Genomic DNA, 16,248 nt, shown 5'->3' on the forward strand with positions numbered 1-16,248 from the left:
GGGGCTCCCGGCGGGCAGGTCCTACAGGGCCTTGGAGCAAGAAGGCTGATGTCTCGGCTGTCTCGGGGCGTTCTCCCGACGTCGCCTGCTGTTTGTCAGTCGCCAGCTGTAACACGGTAGCGGGCCGGGTCACGCTGCTCCCGGCCGCCAGGCGGGTTGAGAGAGGGGTCGCGGTGCCGCCTCTCTAGGTCCGGTCTGGCCCACATCACCGGAGCCGGGGGTTTATTGTTCCGGAGCGCCACAGACACGGTCAGCCTGGGCCCGCCGGGCAGTGTTCCGCTCCGCCCGTCCCGGCCTGGGATCAAGCCAGCAGCTGCAGGCACGCCGACTGGCGGCGTACTGGGGGCCCGTGTGTGTCTCTTTAAGGGGCCGGGCCTGCGAAGCTGAGGGGCGGGTGGGGTGTGCGTCGCTCCCGGTGTGAGGGTGAGAGGGAGAGAGCGGCTGGCGGGCGTCCGAGGGAGGGAGGGAGGGAGCGACCAGCGAGGTAGCGACGCGGGCCGCCCCTGCCGCCGCCGCCGCGGTCGGACCTGCGGCCTCCTCCCCTCCCCTCCCCCGCGTCGCTCTGCCGCGGGGAGGGGGCTCTCGTCGCCGCCTCCAGCCGCTCCCGATGAAGCAGCTGCAGCCGCAGCCGCCTCCGAAGATGGGGGATTTCTACGACCCGGAGCACCCGACCCCTGAGTAAGTATCAGCTCCGCGGCCCCCTGCTGCTGTCGGCCGCCTCAGCCCCAGCCGAGGGCGGTGCGTCCTGACGGGTGGCGGCGCGGGCCGGCGCGAGGAGTAACGGGCCCGCGGTGGCCTCGCGCGGTCGGTGTCGGGAGCAGGCCCGCGCCGCCACTTCGAGCTGCCTGGCTGGGGCCGCTGCAGGCCCGCGGTTGGGCCCGGCGTTGGCGCCGCTGCTCGCGTCGCGGCGGCGGTTGGGCCGGGCCGGTGGGGGAGGGGCAGCCACGGTCCGTACGGCTGCCGCCGTGTCCGCACCTACCCGGCCAGCCCGGGGCTCGGCGGTCCTGGCTGGCTCCTCGCGGCTCGTCCGGGCCCCGCTGCTAGTCAAGGGGCATAGTCGGAGGAGCTGGTGGTGCCTGGCCCGGCAAGAGGGCGCGGGTGAGGGTAGGCCGCGAATCCCCGGGCTCGGGTGGAAGCTCGACCCGTCGCCCGACCTCCCCGCGACGGCAGCGGCTCGAACCGGAAGGGCCTAGCGCGAGTTGCCTGGCCCCCGGGCCGTGGAGGGGCCCGCGCTGCACTCCTGAGTTTGATTTTTTCCTCCTGGGAACTCGATCCTGGCCTCGCAGTGCTTCCGGCTTCACATTCTGCACCTTTGGCACTTGGGTTTTGTAATGGCGAGGTTTGTGTGGTCCCGTTGTTGAGGTGACACCGGATTTGTTTTTCCGCCTGAAAATGAAAGCCACCTGAGGGGCATACATTTTCTTGCAGATTGTGAGATTTTCACACTTTCGGACACGATTTTCTTGGTAACAGGAACCTCTTATCCTAAACGGATGACTTTCTATTTCTTGTGAAGACTTGGTTAAAAACTAAGAATCGTTTGAGGATTCTCTAAAGAAGACAATGTTCTGGAAAACCGAAACACAGTTTTGCCCAATAGTAATTTTTCAGTCTAGGACACCTTTACATTTCTCTTGAGGTCTGAATCTGTATCTGCTACCTCAGCCTGAAGTCACTTCTTTCCCTGAACCCTCACGAGACCATTGTTTTGAAAAGCCATTCTTAAACTCCATTTGCTGTTGTTAGACCTAGGAATATAGTATTCATTTCAAACTTATTGGTTGATAGGGGTTTCACATGAAACTGTCAAACTTTTATGACCAGGATGATTCCAAGAGCTTTGCTGTTTTGACACATTTTACCTTAGGTTGGCTGTGGCTCGTTTTTGAATCCCTTGCCACATCTCACGTTGGTCCAGAAATGTCTGGATCTTAATTGATAGTTCTTAGTTTTGATTGCAACACAACGGATTCTGTTGAGGTGTTGGTCATTTCTGCACAACACGATAAATCATTATTTTGCTTTTCTAAAAACTCAAGTCTTACTTGCAATAGTAAGTTAACATGACTTTTTCCTTTCATGGGTTCTTGGCCGTTAGTTAACATTACCTTAATTAGATTGGTCTTTTTGTTTTGCTACTGGCACGGTCAGGTAAGATTGTTTTGATTTACTGCACAATCAGTCCAATTACAAAGCTCACGTTATAGGTTTTTAGTTTTAAAAACCTCAAAAAAAATTTTTGTATCACGATTCAATAAATGCTTATTTAGCACTTGCTCTGTACAAAGTAACATGCTAACCTTTGATACAAAGTAACATGCTAACCTTTGAATAGGCTAAGTGCCTGCTTTTACTTCCCTTTACCAGGTTGTTTGATGAAGTCCAGAAGCTTTAAGGATCACATCCTTACACTTCTTGGGGAAAAATTTTTCATAATATGTGGGAAAATTGACTCAGAAGTGCATCTTTGGTAGACACGAGTGGGGAAGGAATCAAGAATGTTTTATGGTTTTACATGTTTTGGAGTTTTTATTGCTTTAATGTAGTAGAAATGCACTGCTTTGGATTTCTGACAGTGATTATATATTTTTAAATTCTTGTGTATTTTTTCCTTTTTTTTTTTTTTCTTTTTAGAGGCAGGGTCCCACTCTGTCACCCAGGCTGGAGTGCAGTGGTGTCATCATAGCTCATTGCATCCTTGAACCTCTGGGCATAAGCAGTCCTCCTGCCTCAGCCTCCTGGGTTGGGACTATAGGCATGTGTCACCACACCCGGCTAATTGAAAAAAAAATAAATAAATAAAAGATTACGTTACTCAGACTGGTTTTGAATCCCTGACCGCAAGTGAGCCTCCTGCCTTGGCCTGCCAGAGTGCTGGGACTGCAGGCATGAGCCATTGTGCCAGGTCTCTTCTTGTGTATTAACCTGTATGGAGTAAAGAATTGTGACATGTTTTTGTTGTTGTTTTGTTGTGTTTTTCCTTTTTTCATAATACTATAAAGACTGGAGGGGATCATGGTAGGTATTCTGAGCAATATCACCTGTTTGGCGTATGAAGAAAATGAAGCCTACAGAAGTGAAGTGATGGCAAACCCTTGAGATAGTAAGCTAGTTAGTGTTTATAATGCTAGAGGAGAGAGAAAGGCAGTATAGGATTTTAAAAACCTGAATTTCAGAGTCAGACCTGGATCTGAACACTATTTTAACCTTGGACAGATGACTTCATCTCTCCAAACTTGGGTTTTTTTCATCTTTTATATAGGTATCATAATGGTTAACACCTTACTAGGGCTTTTTGGGAGGATTGAATGAGATAATGCATGAAGAGCACTTGGCGCAGAATGTGGCACGTGTAAGTGCTTCTAGCTGGGGTCATCAGGGAAAAGTTAAAAGGTAGGATTTAAGTTGAGGATGAAAAGATTAGGTGGGCAACATGGCTCAGGGGATGAATGGCCAAGTGCCCTTTCTAGACTTTGGATGGCTTGAAATGGTACTTAGACATATGAAGAAACTGAGGCAAAAATGTTATTTCAGTTTGACTGAAGTAACAGCATCTGATGTTCTGGGTTTGTCTTGTACCCATGCTTTTAATCAGACACAGCTGCAAGATGGCTTTTTTTTCCAGCAGCATATAGGCTATTGTGTTTCAGGTGAAAATGGCTGTAATCACTTGAGTATCTGTGCAGTAGGTGTCCATTATGGGGCAGGCCCAGGGACAGGTGTTGAGGACACAGCAAAGTAGATCCAGTTAGTCTTTAAGGAACTCTTTTAATGAGGGAGATAGGCAAGTACCTTACAGTGGTAGAGGTGCAGTTCTTTGAACATAGGCATGTCTGTTGTATGCCAAACGTAGGCACACTAGGGGTAATTGGTGTACAAAACAAAATTTTGTTTTGTGGAGTTTACATCCTAATGGGGGTAATAATAAATAATACAGAATGTTCTGGCCAAGTGGAGTGACTTGCATTGGTAGTCCCAGCACTTTTGGAAGCCGAGGTGGGTGGATCACCTGAGGTCAGTAGTTGGAGACCAGCCTGGCCAAGATGGTGAAACCTCGTCTCTACTAAAAATACAAATTAAAAAAAAAAAAAAAAAAATTAGTCGGGTGTGGTGGCAGGCACCTGTAATTCCAGCTACTTGGGAGGCTGAGGCAGGAGAATTGCTTGAACCTGGGAGGTGGAGGTTGTAGTGAGCTGAGACTGTGCCACTGCACTCCAGCCTGGGGGACAGAAGGAGGTTCCATCTCAATAATAATAATAAAATTAAATAATATAGAATGTTCAAAGGTACGTGCTTTGGAAAGTGGAATAGAGTAAGGGGGATTCAGAATTGTTGAGGAAGAGGTTGCAATTTAAAGTGAGGTATACTGGGTGAGTATCCTTGAGGGAGTGATATTTAGGCAAAGATTTAAAGGAGAAGTAGCCATGTTAATAATGGGTGAAGGCATTTCAATAAGAGGGAATAGTGAGTTTCAAGGTGTTGAGGCAGACCTGTGAGTTTTGTCCATTATGGCTAGAATGGAATGAGCAAGAAAGTGTAATAGTAAATTGGGTTAGGGTGAGGTGGGGTTTAGCTTTTTTTTTTTTTTGAAATGGAGTCTCACTCTGTCCCCCAGGCTCGAGTGCAGTGGCGTGATCTTGGCTCACTGCAGTCTCTGCCTCCTGGATTTAAGTGATTCTTCTGCCTCAGCCTCCTGAGTAGCTGGGATTATAGGCGCCTGCCACTGCACCCAGCTAATTTTTGTGTTTTTAGTAGAGATAGGGTTTCACCGTCTTGGCCACGCTGGTCTTGAACTTCTGACCTTGTGATCCACCTGCCTTGGCCTCCCAAAGTGCTGGGATTACAGGTGTGAGCTACTGCTCTCGGCCAGGATTTAGCTTTTACACAGTCTTGTAGAGCCATTCTAAGGACTTTGCCAGGAGTTTTGAACAGAAGAGTGACATAGTCTGCTTTCAATTTCAAAGGATCATTCGAATTGCAAAGGGAACAACAGTGGTAAGCCTGGAGACTAGTAAGGAAGCTAGTAATCCAGAAAAGAGATGCCGGTACCAAGATGGTAACATAAGAGTAGTGAGAAATGGATGGATACTGGATATATTTTGAAGATGGAACTAATATGATTTGTTGGTGTGATATGTGAAGAACCAAGGGTGATTCCAGGGTTTCTGGTCTCAGCAGTTAGAAAGTTGCCGTCAACAAAGACAGTGATGACTAAAAGAAGCAAGTTTGAGGACTAGATTAGGAGGAGTTCCATTTTAGGCATGGTAAGTTTGAGATTGCCTGTTAGACATTTGAATTGAGTTGATAACCAAGTCTGAAGTTCAGGGGAAAGGTCTGGAATGGAGATAAATTTTGTTGTCACCAGTTTAGGTAGTATTCAAGCCATGAAGCTGGATGAGATTACCAGGGAATTCTTGGTAGATAGAAAGAAGGGCCAAGGATTGGTCTTTTTATTTTTGTTTTTTTAAAGATGGAATCTTACTATTTTCCCTGGGCTGGTCTTCAGCTCCTGGGCTCAAGCAGTTCTCCTGCTTCAGCCTCCTGAGTAGCTGGGACTATAGATGTGTACCACCACACTTGGATTGATTGGTTTTTTAAATGCCTGTGTTAAGAGAGGACTGTTTTAGTGTGGAGTTGAAGGTTTTAACATGGATGGCATCTATGAACTTGGGAAAATTACCTCTTCAGTAACCTCTGACTAGAAGTTAGCATTTCTTTCAATTACTAATGTAAATAACAAACTACAGTAGTATTAATTGTGATTTGTGTATAAATCAGATATTTTTATAATAAAATATGCAGTCGATTCTTGATCAACACAGGAGTTAGAGGTACCAATCCCAATCTGCAACGCAGTAAAAAATGTGCGTGTAACTTTTGTCTCCCTCAAAACTTAACTGCTACTAGGATTCTGTTGACTTTACTGAGAACATAGTCTGCTAACACATATTTTGTTGTATGTTGTGTGTATTATATACTGTATTCTTACAAGAGAGTAAAGTAGAGAAAAAATGTTAAGAAAATCATAAGAAGTGAAAATGTATTATTCATTAAGTGGAAGTGGATCATCATAAAGGTCTTCATCCTTGTAGTCTTCACATTGAATAGGCTGAGGAGGAAGAAGAGGAGGGGGTTTTAGTCTTGCTGTCTTGGGTGACAGAGGTGGAGGAGGTAGAACTGGAGGCAGGCACAAGGTGTGTAACTTTTCTTGAAAAAAATCTGTATAAGTGGACCTACACAGTTCAGCCCATGTTATTCAAAGGCAAACTGTATTGTGGTTTTTGTAGAATCTTGAAATATGTTTATCATTATGTCGAAATTCACTAGATTGAGAAGCACATACTAAACAATATGACACATTGGTTTTTTTCCCCTCAATGTAATTGGCTTCCTTTGCAATCATATGTACTTTATCTTATGCATTAAAAAATATTAGACTGAGAAGAAATCCACAAGCTTCATTAGATTTCCTAAATGGTACAGGGCACAAAAAAAGTTAAATCCCTAGGCTCTGGAGACAGAACTCCTGGTTTAGAATCTCATCTTTTTACTTAATTGCTCTGTGAACCTAGGCAAGTTTCTTAATTACTCCTTACCTATAAAGTGGGGATCATGGTAGTATCATCTGCAAAGGGTTTTATGAGAATTTAAGAATTAGGACAGTGTTAGTTTCTTTCTTTCTTTCTTTCTTTCTTTTTTTTTTAATTTGAGACGGAGTTTTGCTCTTGTTGCCCAGGCTGGGGTGCCATGGCACAATCTGAGCTCACCACAACCTCTGCCTCCTGGATTCAAGCGGTTCTCTTGCCTCCGCCTCCCGAGTGGCTGGGATTACAGGCATGTGCCACCATGTGTGTCTAATTTTTTATTTTTAGTAGAGACGGGGTTTCTCCATATGGGTCAGGCTGGTCTTGAACTCCTGACTTCAGGTGATCCACCCGCCTCAGCCTCCCAAAGTGCTGGGATTACAGGCGTGAGCCACCACGCCCCCCGGCCAGTTCTTTTATTGTTAGTATTGAATGGAATGAGTAGGCTAGAAAGAACGGTACTTACAAGGCACCATGATACGAAAGTATGGCGAATTTGGTCAAAAGAAAGTTTAATTGGGAAAGAATATTTCAGCATGTTCAAATGATATATACAGCAGTCAGGATACTCAGATTCTCTATTAATTTTTTATTTTTAGGGACTTGTTCTGTTGTCCAGGTTAGAGTGCAGTGGCAAGATTGTAGCTCACTGTAACTGAACTCCTGGGCTCAAGTGATTCTCCCACGCTGCAAATGCGCACCACCACTCCTGGCTAATTTTTTTGTTTTGAGACAGGGTTTTGCTCTTGCCCAGGCTGGAGTGCAGTGGCACGATGATGGCTCACTGCAGCTTCAACTTCCCAGGCTCAGGTGATTTTCTCACTTCAGCCTTCTGAGTAGCAGGGACTATGGGCACATACCACCATGCCCAGCTTATTTTGTTTGTAGAGATGGGGTTTCACCATGTTGCCCAGGCTGGTCTTAAACTCCTGAGCTCAAGTGATCTGCCTGCTTCGGCTTCCTAAAAGTGCTGGGATTATAGTCGTGAGCCACCACACTTGGCCCTGGCTAACTTTTTATTTTTTGTAGAGACAGGGTTTTGCTGTGTTGCCCAGGCTGGTCTTGAACTCTTGACCTCAGCCTCCCAAAGTGCTGGGATTACAGGTGTGAGCCACTGTGCCCAGCAAGTCAAATTCTTATAATTCATGTTAGAACAGAGAGGATAGAGGTACCTTAGGAAGCCAACTGAGAGAAAGTATCATGTGGTTACCAGATTTCATATATGATCTGGACCCTTAGTAGCTTTATAGCCAGTTGAATCAATTTTTCTGATAAGAGAGAGATAGGTTTGTAGTGATGGATGTATGGTCCTACAGGCCCGGTTACCTTCTTTGGGCTACTGCGGTACACAGGAGGCCAATATAGCACTTGGAGGGTTTGCTGGTAAGTATGGAAAGCCTGCTGGACTATCCTAGTGCTTAGGCTAGGGTGTACCTCTTTAATATTCATGTCCCTCTTTGCCATTTGCTTTTGCTACATTTTAGGCATACTATTCTCCTTTTATTGACACATTATGTCTTTAGAAAAGTATCAAGCAACTGTTGATACAATTGTGTTTTCCTAAGAATTGTCTCCAGTTGCCAAGCCATATTTTTTACATACAAGAAGATTATCTATCAGTCATACTTTCCTAGTTTCCTTAGCAGGACTTTGGTGTTTCCAGATCTTCTCAGCCCTTTTTCACTGTAGTGACTCATTGATTTAATTTATTCATTAAAAAAATTTTTTAATACATTATAATTTATTCTGTAATAGACATTTGTAATAAATTTTCTCAACCCTAATATTCATTGTTGTTCTATGAGCATTGTCAGGTTTTGGAGGGAAGCAGGATGGTCAGCCTGGATTTGAGAATCAAAAGTTGACCAGCTTTTCTGTCCATAAATCTACTATGTGGCTCTGCTGGAGCCTGTCTGAACCTATCCTGGTTAAGAGGCTGCTCAATTTGCTAATCGTTCTTTGCTCAGTTTCTTCAAAAAGTTGACTAGCTTCACTTCTGTTAATTCTTCCAAGAGAACCGTAGAGTACTTGATTTTGTAATACACTAAGAACTATTGTAAAACCCTGAGAGATAGTTTATATTGGAAACTAAGCCATTTACATACACCTAAGTCACTGAAATCAGGTTAGAATGTTTTTCTGACAGAAAAAAAAAAAAAAACCACTTTGTGTGTGTGTGAGAGACTGGTCTCACTCTGTCACCCAGGCTAGAGTGCAGTGGCACAATCTTGGCTCTCTGCGACCTCTGCCTCTGAGGCTCAAGCGATCCTCCCACCTCAGTGTCCTGAGTAGCTAGGATTACAGGCACACACTACCATACCCGGCTAATTTTTGTATTTTTTCTAGAGATGGGGTTTGTCATGCTGCCCAGGCTGGTTTCCTGACCTCAAGTGATCCATCCATCTCAGTCTCCCAAAGTGCTGGGATTACAGGTGTGAGCCACTGCGCCTGGCAAAAAAGACTTTTTATTTTGAAAAAATTTTAAACTTTCAGGAAAGTTGTAAGAATAGCACAGTGAATTCCCATAATGTACTTTTAAACTAGATTAACCAGTAATTGGAATTTTACCACGTTTGTATTACCTTTCTATATTTAAAAAAAAGTTTTATTTACTTTTGGCAGAACATCTTGAGAGTAAATTGCAGGCATCATGATCTTTCTTTCCTAAATATCTCATAGTATTACCTAAAAACAAGCATTCTCTTAATCAATATACAGTAATCAAATTCAGACATTTTAACATTTGTAACCCTGCTATTACCTGATATATATTTTATACATTTTGCCAGTTGTCCCAAAGGTGTGTTCTTTTTTCAATCTAGTATTACACATTGCATTTAATTGTCATGTCTCAGTCTTTTTCAATCTCTGAGGATAACTTTAAGTTTGGAAGTACTTTACTATTACTGTGTACTAACCGTGAATGTGATATTTTAAAAACAATAACAGAGTCTGATAGTATGTTTTAAAATTTTTTTTTTAAATTACCACAACAATAAATACTTATTGCAAAAGGGTCAGACAATACAGATGTTTATAGAAGAAAAATAAAAATCCTCCCTGAGCATCTCCTCTGCTCCACATTTCCAAATACTGCATCCAAGAACTTAATGTATTTTTTGAGATCTTTTCCTTTTGTTTGGTTTTTATTTTTTTACAAAAGTGGAGTCATATTACTGTATGTATTTTTCTGCTTTTTTCCTACATTCTGTATTTGTTTCCATTTACATATAAGATGTGCTTATCTATCATTCTTTGTTTTTTTTTTTTTTTTTTTTTTTTGAGACAGAGTCTCGCTCTGTTGCGGTGGCTGGAGTGCAGTGGTGCAGTCTCGGCCCACTGCAACCTTTGCCTCCCTGGTTCAAGCGATTCTCCTGCCTCAGCCTCCTGAGTAGCTGGGACTACAGGCGTGCACCACCACGCCCAGCTAATTTTTATATTTTTAGTAGAGATGGGGTTTTACCATGTTGGCCAGGATGGTCTCAATCTTTTGACCTCGTGATCCACCCTCCTTGGCCTGGGATAACAGGTGTGAGCCACCGCACCTGGCCAATATGTGCTTATCTTTTTAAACAGCTGAACAAAATATTCTGTAGTGTGGATGTACCATGCTAAGTTGTTTGATTTTCTTTTTTTTTTTTTTTTTTTGAACGGGGTCCCGCTCTGTCGCCGGGGCTGGAGTGCAGTGGCCGGATCTCAGCTCACGGCAAGCTCCGCCTCTCGGGTTTACGCCATTCTCCTGCCTCAGCCTCCGGAGTAGCTGGGATTACAGGCGCCGCCACCTCGCCCGGCTAGTTTTTTGTATTTTTTAGTAGAGACGGGTTTTCACCGTGTTAGCCAGGATGGTCTCGATCTCCTGACCTCGTGATCCGCCCGTCTCGGCCTCTCAAAGTGCTGGGATTACAGGCTTGAGCCACCGCGCCCGGCCAGTTGTTTGATTTTCTTAAGATGTCTGGTTATTATGTTAGGACATATTGAGCTATGTGGAAAGTGTCTCTTTTCAAATGTATTTCTCCTCAGAGTGAGTTTTTCTGGTTATGATGGTGTTTGGGGGATTTTGTTTAGAGTTTTTTAAAAAATCTCATACTTATTTCTATTTGTATATGGTACTGATGGATTGAACAGATCATTTTTATTCCTGCCTTATTTTGATTAGTTACTTGTTTCTTTTAAAAAGAAAACTGAAGGCATTTAAGTGGGATCTCTTTTTTTTCTTTTTTCTTTTTTCTTTTTTGGATCAGGGCCTCCCTTGTCACCTAGGCTGAAGGACAGTGGTATGATCTCAGCTCACTGTAGCCTTGAACTCTTGGGCTCAAGCAATCCTCCTGCCTCAGCCTTCCAAGTAGCTGGGACAACAGGCATGTACCACCACACTTAGCTAATTTTTAAATTTTTTTTGTAGAGATGGGGGTCTCACTATGTTGCCCAAGCTGGTCTCAAACTCCTGGCCTCAAGGAATCCTCCCACTTCAGCCTCCCAAAGCACTGGAATTACAGTGCTGGGCACCCTGTGCCTGGCCTTACGTAGGGAGTCTCTTGAAAATGGTTGGTTTGAGGCTGGCCAACAGAGCTAAGACAAAATTTGATAGGTTTGTTGTTGTTGTTGTTGTTTTCCGTAGTTGGACTTATACAGTATTTGAAAGTCTACTCTCATTCAAATGAGAGGCAATTACCTTGTATAATTTTTGGTTAATTATGTAATTTTTGGTTAATAAAAATTGTGTAATAAAATGTATTTGAGTCTCAGCTTTGGAATTTGTGTAAATTTACTTTGTTTAATTTGGTAGTCTTTTAATTTTTTAATTTTAAAAATTAGATACTTCACTGGCTCTCACTTCACTGCCCAGGCTGGTCTTGAACTCTTGGTCTCAAGTGATCCTCCTGCCTCAGCTTTCCAAAGTGCTGGGATTACAAGCATGAGCCCCCATGCCTGTTTTTTGTGTTTTTGGTCCAGCTAATGGTTACTTTAGTCTCTTTTCCAGCTGAGCAAACATATTGTCATTTCAATGGAGGTTTAAGATTGGTCTGAATTCCCATAGTTGCTTTTTATTTTAGAATGCTTTTTCTGTCAAATGCTAACATCTTGCAAGTGAAAATATCCTTGGGATGATGTGGGTGTTGATAAGACTGCAATTGTGTTGGCAGGCTTCTGGGAGGTCTGCTTACTGGGAGCTCTGCTCCGGGCTTGCAAGAACCTAGAGCAAGTGGTGGTTTCCAATTGTAGTTCTTCCTGTGGCCCACTTCCCTGCCAAGTGTGGTTGGACCCTCTCTTTGGGGAGGACTCTATAGTAATGAACAGTATTTGCTTCATGGTTAGGCTCTTTGTGAATCTGTGGTCTATCTTGTGTTTTGAGCCTTTTGTCTGATATTTGGCCTCATGATGAATAGTTATTAATTACATACTCTATTTGAGGAAGCAGAAGATGCTAGGTTTAAGGTTTAAATTTTTTATGAATTTTGTGTGAATGTAAAGTGGAGCAAATACTGTTTTTCATAAATTATATGAAATGACTGTAAAAACCCTTTCTATAGAAATCCATTTATGCTGGCCTTGAGCACACACAGACCTGGTTAAAAATACAACTGGTTAAAAATAGCCTGGTTAAAAATACAACTCTTCCATTAATTTATCAATACTTCATCGGAGTATCAACTCTAAAACATAAGCTACACATTTTATGGTACTGCTTCTGTGCTGAAAATGTAGTTAAGAATTGTCTGTAGTAAAGGCAAATTTCTTTGAGGTACAATACAACATTTTAGAAATCAGTGAAAATCTCTTCAAGTTTGCCTTAAGGTAACCGTAAGAGGTATATTTTCAAGCTTAAGCTTACCATTTCTATTAAAGAACAAAAACAAAACAACTTTCGTTGTCGTACAATTATTCAGGAAACCAGTTGTCACAATTATGAAAAGTATAGTATACTTTTTGGCAGATTAACCTAGCAGTTTGTGTAAGGAAGTAGTGTTACTAGCTGATACAAACACCTTGAACACATCGAAACATTAGTGATTGAATATAAAAAGAGTGTTCCCCCAATTATAGTATTGCTCATACAAATTAGGGAGATAATGAGATTCCCAAGAAATACTTGGTGCTCTTCTTTCTTTGACTACCTATTTTCTTTACAAACTTTTTTTTTTTTTTTTTTGAGACGGAGTCTCACTCTGTCGCCCAGGCTGGAGTGCAGTGGCCGGATCTCAGCTCACTGCAAACTCTGCCTCCCGGGTTCACGCCATTCTCCTGCCTCAGCCTCTCGAGTAATAGGGACTACGGGGGCCCGCCACCTCGCCCAGCTAGATTTTTGTATTTTTTAGTAGAGACGGGGTTTCACCGTGTAGGCCAGGATGGTCTCGATCTCCTGACCTTGTGATTCACCCGTCTCGGCCTCCCAAAGTGCTGGGATTACAGGCTTGAGCCACCGCGTCCGGCCCAAACTTTTTTTTTTTTTTTTTAATTTTTTGAGACAGAGTCTCGCTCTGTCTCCCAGGCTGGAGTGCAGTGGTGCGATCTTGGCTCTCTGCAACCTCCGTCTCCTGGGTTCAAGCAATTCTCCTGCCTCAGCCTCCTGAGTAGCTGGGATTACAGGCGGCTGCCACCACGCCTGGCTAATTTTTGTATTTTAGTAGAGATGGAGTTTCACTATGTTGGCCAGGCTGGTCTCGAACTCCCGATCCCAGGTGATCCACCAGCCTTGGCCTCCCCAAATGCTGGGATTACAGACAGGAGCCACTGTGCACAGCATACTCTTACTAGAGAAGATCGTGATGGTGTCAGGATATGAAATTGGGAGCAGGAGTTAGAATCTGTGATAGGACTTTTTTTCCGGTTGTGCATATGTGTGCTGCACAATTTTTTTGTTAGCTATGTGCTTTTTTGAAATGTACTGACTGCTTAAGCATTTTTATTTTCATCAGAGCTATTTTTACATGTAAGTTTTTAAAAGATATGTTTTTATATATGTATTTTATAATTCTGTAATTTTTTTTTTTTTTTTTTTTTTTTTTTTAGAGACGGAGTTTTGCTCTGTCGCCCAGGCTGGAGTGCAGTGGCGAAATCTCGGCTCACTGCAAGCTGCTCCCCCTCCCGGGTTCACACCATTCTCCTGCCTCAGCCTCCCGAGTAGCTGGGACTACAGGCACCTGCCACCATAATTCTGTAATTTTTAAGATGCTTTAGTTGATTATTAATACAAAGTATCAAGAGAGGCTAACATTTCATTGAAGCCTGGCTATCTTAGCATTCATCTATTCTCATTAGACCTGTTTGGTTTTGTTGCTAGGACCTAAGGAATTTTGTAGATTCATGTATCAGAAAATTGAAGGACCATGATGAATATATTATAGAATATGTTCTTCTTTTAATGGAGGAATCCTAGTAACTAGTAGTTGGGTACATGGTAGTGCATGCTTAGTAAATGTTTGAATTGGCCTGATTCTTTATAACGATCATTATTCTAATTTGATTACCAGCAGTATTGTTAATAATTGCTGACCTCTATTATAAGACATTCTTTTCTTTTTTCTTTTTCTTTTTTTTTAAAGATAGGGTCTTTCTCTGTCACCCAGGCTGAAGTGGAGTGGCACGATCATGGCTTACTGCAGCCTCAACCTCCCAGGCTCAAGAAATCCTCCCACTATGCCTAATTTAATTATTTATTTTTTGTAGTGACAGGGTCTCGAACTCCTGGGCTCAAGCAGTCTCCCTACCTCAGCCTCCCAAAGTGCTGGGATTACAGGCGTGAGACACCATGCCCAGCCTATTACCAGACATTCTTAAATAACTAGAAGATTAGGACAGAGGTCAGGGAATTGAGTGGCATGTGTTGGGCTAATGGCAGTGACTTGGTGCTCATAGCACTTTTTATGCTTCTTCTGTTGGTATACTAGACCACTTTTTTCTCCCAACCTTTTCAGTTGTTTTGTACTTGTGTATTTTTCCAGGATGGGTAATCCTTAAACTGAGAGTAAACTGCACTTTACCCTTGTTCTGTTGATTTTCTCTCCAAATTTCTCAGATCAGTTATCTCATTTATCTCTTTATAAATATTACGGGCAAAAAGGAAGTGAGGAACCTCAGATGCAGTGGTAAATCAAAGGATATTTTTGAGGTTGGGCACGGTGATTCATTCCTGTAATCCCAGCACTTTGGAAGGCCGAGGTGGGTGAATCATGAGGTCAGGAGATCGAGACCATCCTGGCCAACATGGTGAAACCCCGTCTCTACTAAAATACAAAAATTAAAATTAGCTGGGCATGGTGGCGGGTGCCTGGAGTCCCAGCTACTCAGGAGACTGAGGCAGGGGAATTGCTTGAACCCAGGAGGCGGAGGTTGAAGTGAGTCAAGATTGTGCCACTGCACTCCAGCCTGGCGACAGAGCGAGACTCCGTCTCAAAAAAAAAAAAAAAAAAAAGATATTTTTGGATATACCAAAAGACTGAAAAATGATAGAAAACTTGGTACTCTAAAAATAGAGGGTTTTGTTCTTCTCTAGGGCAGCTGATACTTTTTATACCTAGCATACAAAAAAATTCAGTTTTTCTAAGTCTGTCAGTTTCTAACTGTATGAAGCAATTAAAAATGTTATATTTAAACTCTTTTCGTTATATCGAGCCTTTTAACCTAATGTTTAGAACAACTAGCTGAGATAGAACTCTTGAACTCTTGACAGTTTATTCAGCTAACATTTGTTGAATGCCAGACTTGTGATAAAGATACAGAAGTAAGCACAATGTGCTATGGCACAGATACCTGACTTAGACTGGGATGGGGATCAGGCGGGCAATCAGGGAGGGCAGCCCAGAAGAATACCTGAACTTAGCCTTGAAGAGTAGGACTTAGGCGAAAATGGAGTAGTAGGCAGATGGTAGAGGATGTTCTAGGGCCACATTATGGGGGAGGATACAGAGAGAGGATTAACCCTATGCCGATTTCCCCTTCAGTTTTTACCCCATGTAAATTGCTGAGTGCTATAAGAGGTGTCTAGTGTAGGGAATCCTTTTACTATATCTAATAATTCCTCATCTTTGTGGCTCCCAACTTTTTTTTCCCCTTTAGCTTGCTCATTGTGACTTCTCATGGCTGTGATTTTAAAAGGGCAGCGGAGCTAGTGCCTCTAATTTTATAAAGGGAAGAAAAGGAAGTGTGAAGAAGTACAGATAGTGCTTACTAGCTAGTTTAGTGGCATATCAGAACTTGGGTAATATTCATTTACCAATTTGTCCAAAACTAACTTTTAATGATGTTAAAGAATAACATTTAGAATAGCTGCCGTTCATAAACAACTGGATTTCTGTATTGAGTTACTTGTTTTCCTAAAGGTCTTCACAATTGACCTTGATATGCTTATAATTGTTCAATTTGGAGGGTGCAGGTGATTCTGTATTTGGGTTGGTTCTTTCTCTGATTTTGCAAATATATATACTGGAGGATTACTGGTGTGAATATCATTCAGCAGAAGGTAAGCTGGATACGGGGACCATTCAGATCTGCCTGATTGTCTGTCCAGGTGCCTTAAGTAGTCTGAAATCTTCATTGGAAATGAGCTTAATCCCATATGAAACTCAAGCTTTCATTCACCATTATTCCCTATATTAAGGGAGAGAAAGAGAAATATATACATAGGTAACTTGCCTTTTGTTAAGAGGGATTTTTTTTTTTAAAT

General features: G+C 42.8%; 1 protein-coding gene across 11 annotated transcripts in view; it reads left to right on the forward strand.

Moving 5' to 3' along the window:
- Positions 1 to 429: 429 nt before the first annotated feature.
- Positions 430 to 16,248, forward strand: part of SETD2 (SET domain containing 2, histone lysine methyltransferase) — a 151,611-nt gene continuing 135,792 nt past the window's right edge. For 9 of the 11 annotated variants that reach the window (XR_003309568.2, XR_003309571.2, XR_003309569.2 and 6 more), the window contains exon 1: positions 430 to 678. Coding sequence is in view for 3 of the 11 variants with exons in the window: in XM_026454859.2 (XP_026310644.1) it covers positions 608 to 678 (71 nt within the window). In the remaining 8 variants the exon portion in view is untranslated. The remainder of the gene's footprint in view (positions 679 to 16,248) is intronic. The other 2 variants (XR_002735540.2, XM_023231574.2) reach the window with 2 other exon arrangements.

This window comes from Piliocolobus tephrosceles, chromosome 2 (assembly GCF_002776525.5).
Source record: "Piliocolobus tephrosceles isolate RC106 chromosome 2, ASM277652v3, whole genome shotgun sequence".
Taxonomy (NCBI): domain Eukaryota; kingdom Metazoa; phylum Chordata; class Mammalia; order Primates; family Cercopithecidae; genus Piliocolobus; species Piliocolobus tephrosceles.